Below are 18018 nucleotides of genomic sequence, written 5' to 3' on the forward strand. Positions count from 1 at the left end.
GTGCTGGTAGAATTCGAGATTGGAAACCCTGTAACACAGTTTCTAAGTTACATCTTAGTTAAGCTTTCATTACCTACACATAAAATATAGGTGAATCTACGCGTTCTCGCCACTTTATTCACAATACATATGGTAATATACCACGATGAATTAAATTTACAATTATATTTTTAGTAATTATTTAGATTAATTCCAGAGAAAAACCTCTCCATGGATTTTAGAAGTTCTGAGCATGTACGAGGGGGATCCAGGAAATAACGACCGTTCACACATACCCGCCGCGCAGCTGACTCCCCTTCCTTGTTTGAAGGTCAACTGGCTTCCTTAACATGTGTTCTCATAATGTTGTGAGTACTGGTTGCAACAAGTCGCCATTGTGCATTTTGTGTTACTTCAAAATGAACGACGTGATTGATAATCCCGCCGACTGTGAGGTCAGGAGTGTGATTCGATTTTTGAATGCCCGACATTTGAAACCTGCAGAAATTTACCGGCAATTGAAAGAAGTGTATGGTGATACTGTAATGAATGAAAGAAATGTGAGAAAATGATGCGAAATGTTCAACAATGGGCAAACAAATGTCCACAATGAAACTCGACCCGGATGCCTATCAGAAGACCTGAAGACTAAAGTGAACGACAGAATCTTGCAAGACAGGCGCACATCACTCGACGAATTGCATATTGCCTTTCCTGACATTTCTCGTTCTTTGCTTGGTGAAATTGTGTCGCAACATCTTGGCTACCACAAAATCTGTGCACAATGGGTTCCACGGCAACTGAGTGACCAACACAAAACTCAGAGAATGGCCTCAGCATTGACAATCTTGATGCGATATCACACAGATGGAGACGCCTTTCTTGATCAAATTGTGACTGGTGATGAGACCTGGGTGTCTCACAACACCCCAGAGACCAAGCGCCAATCACGTCAGTGACATCATCCCTCATCATCCAAGAAACCGAGAAAATTCAAACAGACTCTCTCAACACAAAATGTCGTGGCTACTGTCTTTTGGGATCGCAAAGGTGTTCTTTTGCTGGATTTCATGCCAAAAGGCACTACGATCAATGCAAATCGTTATTGTGAGACTTTACGAAAACTACGGCGAGCCATCCAAAACAAGAGGCAAGGAATGCTTTCGAGAGGAGTTGTGCTTCTTCACGACAATGCCCGCCCGCACACTGCTGCTTCAACTCGAGAATTGCTGGATCAATTCGGTTGGGAAATCTTTGATCATCCGCCCTATAGTCCAGAACTTGTTCCTAGCGATTTTCACCTTTTCACTAAGCTGAAAGACTTTCTGGGTGGTACGCGTTTTGGAAGTGATGAAGAGTTGAAGAAGACAGTGAACACCTGGCTTAATGAACTGGCGGCAGAGGAGTATAACACGGGAATTCTAAAGCTAGTGAATAGATACGACAAATGTTTAAATGTAGGTGGTGATTATGTAGAGAAGTAAAGGAAGCTTCAGTTATGTAACAGACTTTGTTTTTTCAAATAAATATATTTTTTTTAATTATTACAACAAAACGGTCGTTATTTCCTGGATCCTCCTCGTATAATTATTCTATGTTAAATTCCCATCATTTATATGCGTAGATTGTTGCGAGCAGACTATGGTTTTACACGTTTTAAATTTCTAAAGTTTTCCGTAGTTTTGGACGGTTGCGTGTTATGTTTGTTGATTCGTTTAGATTAGCTTCGGTTAGGTTAGTTTTGCTCGTTAGATAAGGTTACTTAAGGTTAGGTTAGGTTGTGATAGGTTACAGTCGAAATTATGTATTTCCGACATTTTTTTGTGTTACCTTTCGAAAATCGAGCATAAAATCGTCATTTGTAAAAAATGAATTCGAAAATCTTTTCTTTTTCGGTGCAAGGGAAAGTACTTTTCTTTTTTTTTTTAACAGGGAAAATACCTGCCCTCCATTCGCTGCTTACTTATGTGCAAGGGAAAGTACAATTTTTTGGTTCAGAGAAAGTACTGATCTTTATTCCCCGATAAAACACATTGTTCATTTCAATCTGATATTTTGCAATAACATCAACTAGCTAACCATCATTAAACTATCTTGTTACTAAAACAAATTATGATATCACCCGCCACTACTTCCCCCCCCCCCTTTATTGATCGGCGCTTATTTTCTCCGGCACACAACAGAACAGTCACTAAAGCCGGATCAGTTTGCTTACCTTATTCTAAGAGTCTAATCCAGTTCATTTCTGATTTCTTAATCCAGCAGAATTTTAATGTTACTGGGTCAAACCTGAATAGGGATAAGACTGAATCCCTTGTGTGGTGCGTAGCGTGATCGAAGATTCACCGGAGTAAACACTATCACAGCACACGATAAATGCCTTGAAATCACTAATACCTATTACAGATTTCGGGGCTACATGTCAAAGACTTCGGGGCTGTCACAGACCTCGGCCTGTCTCTTAGCTAATTAATCATCAAATTTGATACAGCGTAACTACCGCTATTACAGGTAAAGTGGTGCTTACTCATATTCAAATTTGGTCAAACACTGTCTTAAAAAATAATAATCACGTTGGTATGGCCCACAAATATTTTAGGTTACACAATAAATAATATTTAGCAATTGTGTGCATAAATATTAGCAACCTTAAATGAAAATTCACTCTCTCCTCAATACTGAACGTTAGAGTGTGCAATACCTCATAATATTTATAATGAGTAAAGTAAATTTTATTGATAATGTCTTATCTATTACAAAAATTCAGTTCAGCTTGAATTTCATGATAGACATAGGCTTTGAAAATGGAACACTATAGAAACGAAAGATACTTATTTTTACAAATCACAGTATGAATTAACGTTACACAAAATGAAAAGCATTTCTTACATGGAAATTAGTCAGCAGAGTTATTAGATTTCTAACTTCTGGTATTATTGTTTCTTTTGCTCTTCCCGCCATACTATATCAGACAGCTGTGTACATAACTACATAGTAGGTAGCCGCCATATCAATATGTCTATCACTGGCAGGTCTGCCAATAAGTCTGTGTAAAAAATATAATTGATGGTACTGACTTCTGGCACGATAAATGACAGTAAACTCTTAATAAATTCTAAAACAATATATTCCATATGAATTTGTGTGGAGAAGAAACTATTTTCATAAGGAACACGAACAATTGAGGAATAATGGTGGGAAATTCCTGTTTAATTGTTGGCCAGTATGAGAATATTAGCAAAGATGATAGAATTCGAGCAGAGCTGCAGGTGGCTCTGGGCCTATTTCATAAAACTTCACAATTCTAAATATGTCACTCTCAAAAATAATAAATGAAGACTACTAAATTGTCAAATTTCTGTTTCATTAACTATTCCACCTGTCAGGAAAAATCGTGACAATTTGTCAGATTCCTGTTTCATAAAAGTTTTATGGCCGGTTTGTCCAAGTAATGTTTAATTTGGCTTAACAAATGTTAAATTAACAGCTGGTTTATTTTTAACGTTTTGTTAAGATTTTTTTCATTTTTCCAACATAATTTTGTTTAAAATAACCTACACTTAACTTTAACTGGCGTTAATACTATTCTAACTACTCAACAGCAGTTGGTAATGATTTTGCATATATAAGACAACTTCTTATTGGCTGATATTATTATTTAAATTCTGTACTGTAGAGTAAGTCATGAAACATGTGTAAAATCGTAACCTGTTACAGTAGCCATGATTCATACAGTACAGAGAGTTGATAAATGAAAGTTGCATTGACTATTGAATAATAATAATTATTATAAGTATGGTTATATTTTATAATGCTAAATATGAATTTCTGTTTAGAAAAACTCAGCATTATTACCACCAGGTGACAATAATTACACGAATGTGTGTGTAGTCAACTGTACACAAAACCCCGAGGAGAATTCCGTATCATATAAAATTCTCTAATTCAGGTCCATGTATAAATTATATGTAATTTAGTCCTAAAGAAGCAATTGCTGCTGAAACATTTTATTATTTACTCACTGCGTATTTTGAAGCACTATTGACATCGGCTATAGTTGAAGAGCCAGTAACATAGAATCTAGAGTTAATAGTAGCTGGTGAATTGGAACAAATAGCCTATTTCTGTTTATAGGATATTCAAATCTGACTTCAATTTCTTACCACGTTGAGATCGCACATTTCCTCAATATTAAATGGATAATAGCTCAGCATCGAAATAAGTGTCAGTATGATAATCAGTTGACTTATAAAGATTATCTTCCCTATATTAATATTCCAAAATATTTTTGAAATTATATATTATCAGTCTTATGGCCGGTTTCACAAAGCTTCATTAAGGTTTTAATGATTCATTAATGTATTTACTGGTTCATTAAATCATTTTTATATCTCACCAAGCATCTTTAGCCTAACAAACCAGTAAAACTATCATTAAATTTAGTGATAGAAATTTCCGTCTTTAAATTTTTAATTATTCATTAGTTGCAATATAAAATGGCGGAACGTTTCGACGCAGAATTGTTATATTTGGAACTGCTCGAAAATTAAGTCAAATGGAGATAATGTTAACCATTTAAAAACCGATCATTTTGAAAATTTGAATGACATAAAAATTCACAAAAGATATCGTGTCACGAAGATCGTGGTACCGGTACTCAAAATTTTAGAAGAAACTGATTGTAGGTTAGAATATCATAAAAACGGCTGAGACAAAGCTGAAACTAGTCAACTAGGTAACATACAACTGAGTTTTATTTTAAGACATGAAAGTGATTATTATAACTACATACCGGTATACCTAAGAAATATTAGTAAATTAATACATAATGTGCATTCAAACATAACAAAACTTAATTGGTATATTAACTTTCATTCATTAGAATTATATTATAGCTAGCGATAAGATATGTTTGCACTGGCTTTAAAACAGAAGCGAAAGAGCTGGATTCTTGGAATTTATAATCGTTTTCTTTCCGATGGAAATTTAATTTTCCAGCAGGATAATCACCCCGCGCACTCCGCCATATACGTTCAAAGACGGTTCACGGAAAAGCATGAAAAAGAGGAGGATTGACAAATATCGAGACATCCCACCTCAAAATCCAGATCAGTTCTGGGATCAAGTTCTGGCTACCTGGGAAGATTTCGCTAAGGACCAGAACTATTTCCGCGATCTGGTGGACTCAATGCCCCGAAAATGCCAGGCAGTTATAGACGCCGGTGGCATGTGGACAATGTATTAGATCCACATGTGTATTTCTTTTATTTTTCTTTAATTTGTTTGTTTATCTTTGTTTTATTTCGGGAAGAAAATTGATCTCCCAAGAGTTTTTTAAATTCTCCTAGTGGAGCCAGAGTTGCGAAATAATTCGTTCCACTACGCAAAATTAAAAAAAAAATGAAAGGTAACATGCATAAAAATTAGTTACATTGATAAAAAAAAAGGTTACCACCGAGATTCGAACACGGATCCATGGGATGCCAAGCCAACTCGCTACTGACTGCGCCATCAGAGAGTCGTGACGTAACCAGCGTGACGAGGCACATATAGGAGCTCGGCTTGAAGTCTACGGAGACACCGCACATATAAACGTACTCGTGTAAATATTTTAATGTTCAGTACTAGGTAATGTTTCATTTGGACTGATTTACTGAAGCTTGGTGAAACCGGCCCTTACTCTAAACATTCCTCAAAGAGAAACATAACATGTTATTTTCACAACTTTTGTCTGCACAGCTGTGGTGTTATCCGCCATGTTTAACTGTTTGTTAAATGAGTTAACGGCCTGAAATCCTACATTTAAAGTTAACAAACGGTTAAGAAGCTGTTAAGCCAAACTGGTGTTGAACAAATGGAAAAACTGTATTTAACAAACTGTTGAAGGTTTAACAATCGTTAAGTGTTCTAACAATACTTGGACAAACCGGCCCTCACTATGACAAAATTTTAAGATTTGTCAAGATTTTTCTAACATATTTAATTTTCAGTCATTTATAGTGTTTTGCTCAAGGGTAGCTCTTTCCCTGCAAACCCAGCATTCTCCAGTCTGTCCTATTTTCTGCGTTCCTCTTTGTCTCCTCATAATTATGATCCATATATCTTAATGTCGTCTATAAGTAAATATATCCCTTAATAATAATAATATTTTTATTTTCCCTGGCAGAGTTAAGGCCAACAGGCCTTCTCTTCCACTCAACAAATAGTATTATCTGCTAACAATGCCATATCATCAGCAAATCTTATACACTTCATTCTTCTTCTTCCTTCTACTATCACTCCTCCCATGTTCTGAGAACCGTTTTTCTTTCTCCCATTACGTTATGAATTCAAGTGCGCTTATTTAAGTGTGTCCAAATAATAAACGATGTGTGGGCAAGAAGAATGTGCACAGAAGTTTGTTTACAATAAACTGAAATTTACAGTAGATGTTTTACAATAATGAAAATTTGCAGTAAAATAAAAATACTGTAATATGTAAACTGACATGCTCTAGATTATATTATTATTATTATTACACTTGTAGTTTATCTTAGAATAATATTCTTCTCTTATCAATTTCTACTCTGTCTTATTTTTAATGCTCGGTCACAGAACACTGAATGATGCCATCTTATTAGTTACAATTGAATTCTCATCTGCATTACTACGTTATCTGCCCTGAGTCTGGTACTGTGCTCTATGTACGTGTATGGTGGCACTAAGTTTGACATGACTGCACTAGAGGATGCTTTCAGGCACCTCCTCCATATATACCCACTCCACCCAAAAAAAAAAAAAATTAGTTATGTGTGCTGTGTTCTGACATACTCTACTGCTTGACTTTTCAGCTTATGATCAATTCAACTTAACATGTTCCTTGGAACTTAATAACTCCGTCATTAAGTCAAAGATTATCTGCGTGTATTTTGGTGCTTGACAGACAATAAAATTGTGTTACATTTCTATTAATATTGAAGATCTGCTAACAAAATATGAAATTGAATATTATTAAAATACATTTTTATTTTACTGAACAATCTTCTTACAGCAGTTTCTGGCATTTGCCAGAATTTAAGTATTTACAAGTCAAGATAAAATTAACTTACTAGGAATGCGTTTCATATTTAAGTCTTGCTGGAGTTTCTTAGAACTGTTACAATATTTGTAATAATTCTAAATTACATTCCGAAATTCTAAAAAGCAATGCTTGCTTGGATAACACAATATTTTTATAAAATCTTCACACAATCTTGTTTACACTGTGATGTATTTCTTGGAAAATGTCTCTTTAAATAGCTAATGCTTTGGGTACTGTTGTTCCACTGGGACCTTCGAAGTGAAAACTGTAACAGTGAGAAGTGTTGGTTAAAACTAATGCTAAGTATATGCTTTGTAAACATAAATAACTGAAGTACCATACTTAAAAAAATAAATTTAATGAATTATTCTTTATTAAATATTTCTGAAAATCAATGACATATCTTCACCATCAAGCCTCCTTAAAACATTATGTGTGAGGGATGGGTCGTAAAACAAAAATATTCCAATTTCACAAGATGGAAAGAAAAGAATGTATAATTAGTAGGGCCCGGATTTTGATGACCTAAAGAATACTAAAAAATGACTTTATGACTTTAAAATCAATTAAAAATGACCTAAAAACAAAAAAGAATGACTTAAAAATTATCTTTATTTGTCGACCTCCTTGCGCAATATGGCAATATCACTTACACTTTATCACTCAACACTGCATTACAATAACTTACAAACACCTGTTCACATGTTGGTCCACGGTGAATCTCTTCTCTGCTGAAACCTTCACTTCACAAATTTTACAGTACAATATAGTACCATCACTATAAAATACAGTATCGCCATACTCCGATACAAACTGTTTTAATTTCGCGGAATTGCTTGTTTTTAATTTCGGCATGGCAAAATAGAAATATTATTTCAGTACCTCTAAACGACTACCTTCCGCTCTGTGAATGACTGAATTGTAACCAGTACACAAGAACCCATGACAGTGCAAACCTCAAGCAGGTAATTTCACCCCCACATTCCTTTTGAGGACAAAGTCTGTCTTAAAATAGACATGACCAGTTAGTTGGACGAGTCCAAATGTTTAACAGAACATGAATAGGGGAGGCCACGATGCAACAGATTTCCAAGAATTCATAGATTTCGTGCTTCAGAAACATAATTTTACTAATATTAACAATAATGCAATCAAAATCGCTAAAAATGACAAAAACCCGGATTTGTTCTTAAAATATGACTAATAGAAAGTAATAATCCGTAAAAAAATGCCCTATCAGAGAAAAGTGTCCAAAAATGCATAAAAAATTACCCATCAAATTGGTTTAATTTCACTGAAGATGATATGAACTACATTTATCTTCCACAGAGCATTGTCCTAGCATCATCAGAAAAAAGGTGCAAAGTCATCGAAATCCGGGCCCTAATAATTAGGATAGTCATAATGGACCTGTACAAATATGTACAGATGTTATCAGTCTAGAATACATGAAAGCTCTTCTGAAATAAATAACAAAATTTTGTTTACTTACTGAAAGCTGTGAGTTGCTGGTGTTTTCTCCAGATTGAATTCTGCAACGGGAACTCCTCTGCTAGCTACTTGAGGGGCGAACATGGCAGCTGGGTATACTACCGACGATGTACCAATCACAAGGCAAATATCACAGCTTTCCAATGCATCTTCTGCCAAGAAGAATACACAAATTTGAACTTGTGAAACGTCCTCTCACACAAAGCATATTGGATACATCTACCGAATCAGGTGTTGAAAGTGAATAGGGATTTGACCAATATGGCACAGTGGAAGCAAGCAGAAATAAACCAAGGCTGAATATTAATTGAGTCGTTCAGAGCAAAAGTGGTGTAAGTCAAAATTGGATACCAGTAATGAGGCTTAAAGTAAAAATTTTGTAAAACACAGCGCAAAGTAGCAATTAATATGTCCTTCTTGCTATCCACTGACTACTAATAGTTTAAATAAATTGAATATTAATTGCTACTTTGCACTGTATTTTACAGAATGTTTACTTAAATCCTCAATACCCATTTCTGACTTACACCACTTCTGCTCTGAACGGCTCAATTATTAGTATATAATAAAATATAATTAAATAGTAAATATAAACAAGTATGAATATAATATATATTAATGACAGTAAAAATTAAGTAAACAATATTAAAGACAAATAAATATAAATGACAAGAACGCAATAATGGTCGATGTGCACAGAACTTTCTTGAAGCTCTAAACAACTGAGCCACCTACAATACAAAATTTACTACCGGTTTGTGATCAAGAAAAGATAATAATCCTGTACAGTATTGCAATACTTTAGATACTGAATAGGCAAACGAGAGAAGAATAGTACAAATGTCTATACATTACCACTAGCCGAATTCCAAGTTACGATACCCCATACTTATGTTTCCAATCCGGAACATTCGAATTGAGCAACTCGCTTCTCCCTTCCAAGTAGTATCCCCATTGCTGTCGAACTTCTGAGTGTCTGTAACTTAACATTTAGCTATCCAAGACGACTCTGTTTCCCTCTATCCACCCTTACCTATGTACCTGTACTGCTACGACGTAACGGATATGAAAGGAATGCCAATTGAAAAAGGTGGCGTTGATGGATGTGAGCTGACCTCGCTGACTGAGCCAACATACACAACTCATTTGCAAGGGGAATGTTATGGAATTTATGTCGAAACCTCCTCTCAAACTGTGTGCTTGAGAGTTCCACCAGTAGGTAAACAAATATAAAAAATTAATTGTAAGGATGTGATAATTCACTTAGAATGTTGAATTAAGATAGAGTGTGTACTGGAGAGAGTAGTTGAGTCGTCTTCTATTGTGTCACGTGGTATTTGAGATAAGGCTGGTAGCCAGCTGAGTGAGCATTATCTAAACAAGGTGGGGAGATACTCAATTTTTCTATAACTTTTATTCAGGCTTCAATTTCGCAGCCTAATAGTATGGAGAAAGTCTGTAACTGCTACTCTTCTTCTCAAACAGCTGAAATAATTCAGATGCTCTCAGTGGCGGCTGATTGACTGAGGCAAGTGAGGCCAGGCCTCAGTCTCTTGGCTTAACAAAAATCAAATTTTGTGTTTTTATATAATGTATTAGTTATTTGAATGAAGCATCGCTGTAGAAGCATTTTTAAAACTTTGTGATGTATATAGACCTGTTTTGCAGTAAAATTTACTCCTGAGGCCAGAATCACTCGTGCCGGGTCTGGCTTGTGATATATATAGACCTGTTTTGCAGTAAAATTTACTCCTGAGGCCAGAATCACTCGTGCCAGGTCTGGCTTGTGATGTATATAGACTTGTTTTGCAGTAAAATTTGTTCCTGAGGCCAGAATCGTTCGTGCCGGGTCTATCTTCTGAATTTTCTGTATTTTCGCGGGGTTTGAGCTTGCGCTTAAAACGTTGTAGCCGAGGCACAATTCGTCTGGCCTCGTGGCCTGGTCAGGTTTCACTCCTCACATCCATGGGCCGGCCTCAAGGGTAGAGTGGGGTGGGAATAGCAATGGTGACTTGTCTTCCTAACTAGGCCATAAATAACACAAATTCCAGCTCTTTGGCAGGCAGAGACCCACACTATTCCCTCCCCTTATGTCTCAGTTTATGACTTAAGCGAGGGTGTTGTACTATTGTACTTCGTAGTACAGTAGTGAATCTGAGCCAATGTTGTTATGTATTTCGGGAAAATATAAACAGAAACAAATGCGAGAAATAATGCTGGTGTAGTTAATTCATTGTTACAGTGTCCTTTTTTCAAGAAGAAATAATATTGAAAGAAAGGAAGTTTTAAATAAAGAGAGAGTCTACCGAGATACCTACAACATCACTGACAATTTTTCTGACAGATAATCTTAAAACGCGAGTTTCTATTGCATCCTGGTATGGGCAACATAAATGGTTAAGTGGTAATGTGGTATAAAATAAACTTCTCTGTTGGCCTTGTTCGTTGCTGTCAAGGGAAAAAAATAAAATGAACAGAAAGGAGGGGATTTTCAACACATAATGTGGGTTGCTTCATCACACTGAAACAATCACTGAAACTCACAGCATAACAGCTTATTTGATGAGTGACATTATTTTTCATCAATAGTAGGCTAATAATAATAATAATAATAATAATAATAATACAGTAATCATGATATTAATAATAATAATACAGTAAACATGATATTAATAATATAACAATAATTAATATCATAAACATTTCCTATCGGAGGCACTTAAACTAGTTGCATCTGGCCTCACCGAGGATTTCGATCACCGGCCGCTACTGGATGCTCTTCCAATTAATAACACTCAACAAAAGAATAATTTTCCAATGGATTCCATTCCACTGTGGAATTCTGGGAAATGAAAGTGCCAATGCTTTGGCTAAGAAGGAGCATGTAGTCATTTACAGGCCTGTTGCTAAATCATTCTGCAAAGTGACTCATTAAATTAATATACAAAGATACAGTAGTAGTAATAATCTAATGCCCAAGTGCTTGAATATATTCCATTTGCTTTCTTACTTCCCAATAATGTCCAGTCAACATTCTTGTAAGTGACGTCTTGAGAGCTAAACAACTCGAAAGGTGACCCTTATTCATTGTAGAATTGTCTTCACGACACAAGATACAATTTGGAGAACTGAAGATTCCAATTTTATAAAAGAGTGCAGCCAAATAGTCGTGACCTGTTAACAATCTAAATATTGCCACAGCATCATGTCTCGGGAATTGAATATTTATTTTGCAATATAAGTTAGCTGTCCATGTTTTGTCATTACTTTGAATTCTGAATTGCTCTAACAGTTCTTTCTGGAAGTTTCTTTTAATTATAATTTTTGTAGAATGATAGGGTAAAGTTTGATTTACAAAGATATTAATAATCAAAATTATGAACTGATGGTTATTAAATTTCATCGAAAATAATGCATAACTTTAAAACCAATATAATTCACCTGCTTCATTCATCACTTCAGGATCCAGGCCCTCCCCGAACCATACAACATGTGGCCTCAGCAAGCCTCCACAACGACATTTTGGCAGTTCATCCACAGGTATTCTGGCTGCTGTGGCCTTTGGGTCTGGTGCACTTGAAATAAAGGGGAAATAGGTATATATCAGCTAGTTACGCCTACACTTAAATAAAGGATTGATAACTTCACAAAATATTTTTTTTAATTACGAAAATGTAACTTACAATTTCAATCAGTTATAAGTTGAAAGTGATCACTAAGGAGCGGATTTCTATGTAGCCTAATTAAATATTTTTGCATGTGATAAAACACAATTAACAAAGTAAAAAATTCCGAACATGAAGTTTCAAGTTTAAAACCAGAATTTTATTTCACATAAAAACACATATTTTTCACAAAAAATTATGTAAATACATATTTTCAGGAAATCTATTATAAACACATAAATCTTGGAGATTTTTACTTAAATAATTTTTTACAAGAACTTTTAAACATTTTAAAACTAAATCAATTATGTCATTCTGAGGTATGTTATCTTTTTAAGAACTCTTGGTTGCTTCGAGTTTCTAAGCGCTGTATAGTGTATCCGTGATCCATTTTCGTAATAGTATCGCCTCAAGTTCTGAGAACTGCTAGGCAGCATATCAGTGTTATTATTAGAGAATAAATTAACATGGACAAGGAGGAGAGATCTTGCAACTCATAATTAGGAATGTTTATTGTTGCTGAAGATGATTTCATTCCACACTTTGTTTGTGAAACACAAGAGATAAGAGTTCGGGTATGAACATTATTTAATTTAAACAAATCTCTCGCCTCTCGCTAATGTCCATCAAGTGAGGCAATACATCTTGTTATGATTCCCTGTTATCGGGTTTCGTTAATCGATATCCTTCAAGATACAGTATACAGAAAGATGGTTGTTTAAAAAAGATTTGCTTTGCTATTAGCAAATCTAAGCTTTTTGTGAGACACCATAAAAAAACTTGGAACATCCAAAAACCTGTTGTCTGAAACAAGGAGGTGCGTGCTGTGAAAATTAAACTAGACTCGCTACCAGGTTCAGAAGTACAAGTACTAAGGGACACATTCCAGAATGTGTTTGGGAAAAACAATGGATATAAAAAAATGTGTAAAGTTGCTCAAGTATTGGAGGGTGTGCCTGTAGGTGAAATTAACGGTGTTTGTGTTTGTGACATTCCTCTCTTTAAATATGCACGTCTGACGTCCTGTGATATGGAAAGATCGTTTTCACAGTATAAGTCGTCGTTTAGAGATAATCGGCATGCATTTGTGCTGGAGAATTTGGAGATGACCTTTGTTGTTCACTGCAATTCTCGGCCAACTACTAGCACTCAAGTGTGGTGGGGAGTACCTAGTAACATTTTTTTTTCCAAGCTAAGTAAGGTACTTTTGTCATATTTAAAATAAATTTTTTTTTTTTTTATTTTTAGCAAATATTTTCGTACTTTTTAGCACATAAAAAATAAATATATTTAAATTGTTTAGCACATAAAAATCCGCTCCCTAGTGATCACTTGAAGAAATGAAAAAGTAACAATTTGTAAGATTCCTCACCCCTTTCCTTCCAATGCAGGACATATAGGACTGTTCCTATTTTCTTCTACATTTTCACAACTAGTGCAGCGTGTCTTGAATAATGAACCATGCAATTCGATGACATTTTGAGATCCTGCTCTTTGGTGCAATCCATCAATATTTTGAGTAATTAACGTCAATTTCTTTCCATTTTCTTTCAATCGTTTTTCAAATTCTGCAAGAGCTTTATGTGCCTAAAAAATGAAATGTAAGAATTGTGTAAATATAGTATACTTTAAAATGTGCTATTAATTATTTACGATACAAGTGTTAAATCCCTCTCATTCTAATAGTGAAATTTTATCACATCAAAAGCAAGTAGTGATATAGCTCAGTGCTAGAGCATTCGACTGCAGATCCAGAGCTCCCTGGTTCATATTCGGATGTCCCTAATTTTTTATAACTGCACTTAATTCTTTATTGTTTCATATAGCTATTAATAAAATAGTTGTCAAAATAACTTACTGAATTTGTGTACGTTTTTATCCAAAAACAGTCATTTTTAAAAGTAAGGGTGACATTGTTTGAATGGTTTCATGATCTAATGATCTAAGACATTGGTATGAAGACCTTCATTTTCATAGCACAGCTGAATTCTGTGCTATGTCCTGGCAGATGTATTGCGCAGATAATCAAGGGTCACTTCGTTGAAGACATCTTCCAAAGTTGCTCGTAATTGTGCAGTTGTGTTATAGCGGTGATTTCGCACTTTGTCCTTGATGAACCCCAGAGAACATTATCAGTTGTTGTGAGGTCGGGACTTCATGGAGGCCAGGCAAAAGGAGCTTGATCATCTGCAGATCCTCTTCCAATCCACCGATTTGGAAAGGTTGTATTCAGATATTGGCGCACTTGCAATGCAAAGTGTTGCAAATGCACGTTTTCCCCACCCCAACATTGTTGCTTTCATTGGCGGTTCCACACCAAAGCAGTCACGAAATTTCATCTTCACTGTTTCCACGTTGTCACCAGCATGACGTCTTTCATGAAGCCAAACTGCTGTCACTAATGGTAAACCAAATCTGCTCACCCATCTTTGTTTATAACTGCACGGTTACCATGGTAGCATGGTACCAACGTAAACATGAGGGCACCAACATTCACAAAGTAAGTGAAATAAGAATACATTGGGGGTACATCCACTTTGTGACTTTACTGTATACTGCATTTTACTAAACTACAGTAGGCATATCCCTATTTATGTGTACACTTTCACATGCTAACAATGATCTCATTAACAATAAAAGAGTGATTCTAGGATGAATTTTTTTTTGGTAATCTTGAAAAACCTTACATATTCATTTAATGACTGTTATAAGTATCTATCCAATGAACTAATGAATGAAATTAATTGTGTAACCAAAAATAATTAAAAACTAACAAAGGCCTACCGGGTTGGGTTCTTTTGTGAATACAACTTCACGTCGGTAGTGGTAAAATTCCCAAACTAGTGAAGGATCCATTGCGAAAGCTCCGGGAGTGGCCAGATCCTGAGCTTGATATATGCGCCAGAAGCCACCAGCTCCTCTGAATGTAGGAATACCAGATTCTGCTGATACACCTGCTCCAGATAGTATGGCAACATGATTGCACTTCTTCAGTGTTTCACGAAATGCTGCCATATCTGAACTTGGCTGTGATCTAACTGCCATGGTTGCAGTACTTTTGATGAACGTTGACAATATACTTCTATTCACACCTAACATTTGGGACTGTGCGCAGCATCAAATCTGTGTGTACATAGAAGAAAAAAACATTTATCATACTAATGATTTAGTCCAAGCTTTGTATGAGACTTGATAAATCAGTGATAATTCCCATTCACAAAATCAAAACTAAAGGAAAATTAGAGAGGAATACGTCTTTTGAACTCTGGATACAAAATACAGATATATAGGCCTACAAATATTCTCAAGAACAAATTATATGAGCATTATGAAGAACAGACAACAAGAATAAGTGTTAATACCGAATAAGTTTATGTTACACACAATCATTTCCGTATATAGGCCTATTGTCTATAGGGTCTAGGTTAAACTAGTGCTGAGGTAGCCTAGTTCCCTTCCTATTCTTCTTATGCACATTCAACTGTCTTAACAGTCATACCAACATAACTTAGGGACATTACGAAAGTTTCACGCTAGTGTAGGCGCTATGCCTTGCGTATACGAATGTGACAAGTTCGGTTAGGTCAGTTTTGCTTTTGTTATACGTTGCATATACGAATCTGTGCAGAATTTTCAAAGTCCTGTGATTTTTGTTGTGATGTTGTCAGTACTGGCTAGCATAATGGCGGACGTACAAACGAAATTACATTATGGAAACTGTGTTTTTATTTCACAATTATTTGTTGTATTCTTCACTATTTTTCAGTGGTTATTCAATTAATGCAAGTTCTTTCTTCACATTACATCGTATAGTGTGTTTTATATCCCTACATTCCTTTTCTTCAATAGGAACCACATTTCCATTTCCATTACCACGCACCTCTCATTTCACACATAATTTACTAAATTTTCAAACAATATTCTTTTCTTGAAATATTTTCCTATAAAACCCTTAAGTTCTCAAATCCATCTCCACAAAAAAATTCCTTACAAATTCAACCATTTTCACTTCCAAAATCATTGGCACTACCTCAGCGCTAGTTTCATAGGATGTACATCATATTCTAACCTTATTCCATACTGAGTTTCTGCTGCTCATTGTTTTGATTCGAAAGAAGAAGCCAGGAAATCGTTTTGATATTTCTTACTACCATAACCTATTATGACCACACACTGGGGGGATTCATTTCAAAGAAAACACAATGTGATATCACTACCTGTACCGTTAAACTTAATCTAACCTAATCTAATTTATTCGAGTAATTTGAAGGTTACAGTGGCTTTTATATGCAAACCAAATCAATATAGCTTAGCTAATTTACTACAGTACGTAATGTGAAATTTCACACTGAACTTGAATGGAAGGAAATGACAGTAGCATTATAAAGTTTACTAAAGTAGGTATTAATAAAAAATACAAAAATAATTACCATATGTAACCTTCAAATACATCAAACTTTCGTGTGTCTTTGCCATATTTTCAAAACATAGAAACAATTAAGTAAACCTATAAAATGTAGAATTTAATAATACACATATGAGTCTTGTGAATTAATGCCCAGAATTCCACGTATAAAATTGTAAACAATTCGAATAAGATCTAGGTAGAAGTTAGCACTCTGCATGTGCACTGTATCCACTGCACGCGACTACTATACAAGTGTACCGGAACTATGACGAATAGAATGACGGAATGAATCTATAGCAAGGACGCTGCGAAGTGTGACGTTTTCGATAACGTTAAAGATAACGTACAATAGAGCTACGATGAATGACAGTACCAATAGACCTCATCGTGGTATGGAAAATACGTTTTCATTATTATGAAGAATCTTTGTCATGATTGGGATATCTCTGGTGGGAATCAGTCGAAGTGCATATATGGAATTTCTTTCTTTCTTTCAAGGGGACAATAAATACAATGGGTGGCTAAATGCAGATTGAAAAAATGAGATCATTAGATCACTACGAGTAATTCTCGGGAAGGAAAAGACATGTTAATTTTTTTTATGCAGATATAAAAAAAAAATCAATGTATTGTAGGTAGCCTACTGAATACGCCACAAAGGCTACTGTAAAATAAATACTAAATTAGTGGGGAAGTAAAGGACGTGCCCCATCATTACTGTCATTTTCTCACTGTGGATTTTACGCTTTCCTACCGAAGTCATTCTCGAGTGAAGTTTTGTCTTTCAGAAATGTATCACACACTTCAATGCACTTCTGTAGCTCACATTTAGAATATATATATATATATATATATATATATATATATATATATATATATATATATATATATATATATAGGTCATATTTAGTCGAATCAACTTCCAGTTTGTTGCTAACATCAGTCCAAGTTCGTTTCATGACAAAGCAATCCTTTTAGTATCAGAATTTAACACTAATATGCTGAACACAAAAGAAATAATTTTATTGTTTAAAAAGTAGGCTTATCATGAATATTCATCACTTTCGAGGACTTTTATAATAAAATTATGTACAACTATTTTTCAATAACAGAATCAAACTCGTTTTCCGTTACAGAGTGCAAGATTTTTCTAATCAAATTAAATTCTTCGTTAAATTGATCATCAACTTTTACATTACAATTTTCAAGTAAATACAAGTAATTCCGTAATGGTTTATTACAACTAAAAACTTTACCATGTTATGAAATTAGTATCAATAAAGTCATGTCATTTTTCAAATACGCTAATGCTTCCTCATAAATTGGTGTAAATGATTCTTTATTTTATTTTTTATTTTACCTAATTCTTCAATGAAAGGTTCTGTAGTAGATACTTAGATAGAAATCTAATACCA

At 34.9% G+C, this 18018-nt stretch overlaps 2 protein-coding genes across 6 annotated transcripts in view; both read right to left on the bottom strand.

The window, feature by feature from the left end:
• The window catches only part of Grip128 (gamma-tubulin complex component 5), a 49149-nt gene extending 46136 nt beyond the window's left edge, over positions 1–3013 (bottom strand). The window contains exon 1 of the mRNA XM_069829385.1: positions 2869–3013. Within this exon, the coding sequence (XP_069685486.1) occupies positions 2869–2940 (72 nt within the window). The 5' untranslated portion in view covers positions 2941–3013. The remainder of the gene's footprint in view (positions 1–2868) is intronic.
• Positions 3014–6964: 3951 nt separating this feature from the next.
• LOC138701973 (NAD-dependent protein deacylase sirtuin-5, mitochondrial-like) lies at positions 6965–16886 on the bottom strand. Of its 5 annotated transcripts, none has more exons than XM_069829390.1 (6): positions 16729–16886; positions 14980–15318; positions 13568–13782; positions 11972–12105; positions 8532–8682; positions 6965–7304 (listed from the first exon to the last, which is right to left on the bottom strand). In XM_069829390.1, the coding sequence occupies exons 2-6, from the start codon at positions 15292–15294 to the stop codon at positions 7250–7252; spliced, it is 870 nt and encodes a 289-aa protein (XP_069685491.1). In that variant the 5' UTR covers positions 15295–15318; positions 16729–16886; the 3' UTR covers positions 6965–7249. The 5 variants fall into 5 exon arrangements, with proteins under 5 accessions (XP_069685491.1, XP_069685488.1, XP_069685490.1 ...); XM_069829387.1 differs by having other exon boundaries at positions 16703–16882; XM_069829389.1 differs by having other exon boundaries at positions 16636–16882.
• Positions 16887–18018: the final 1132 nt, after the last annotated feature.

The sequence above is a fragment of the Periplaneta americana genome, chromosome 6 (genome assembly GCF_040183065.1).
Source record: "Periplaneta americana isolate PAMFEO1 chromosome 6, P.americana_PAMFEO1_priV1, whole genome shotgun sequence".
Taxonomy (NCBI): domain Eukaryota; kingdom Metazoa; phylum Arthropoda; class Insecta; order Blattodea; family Blattidae; genus Periplaneta; species Periplaneta americana.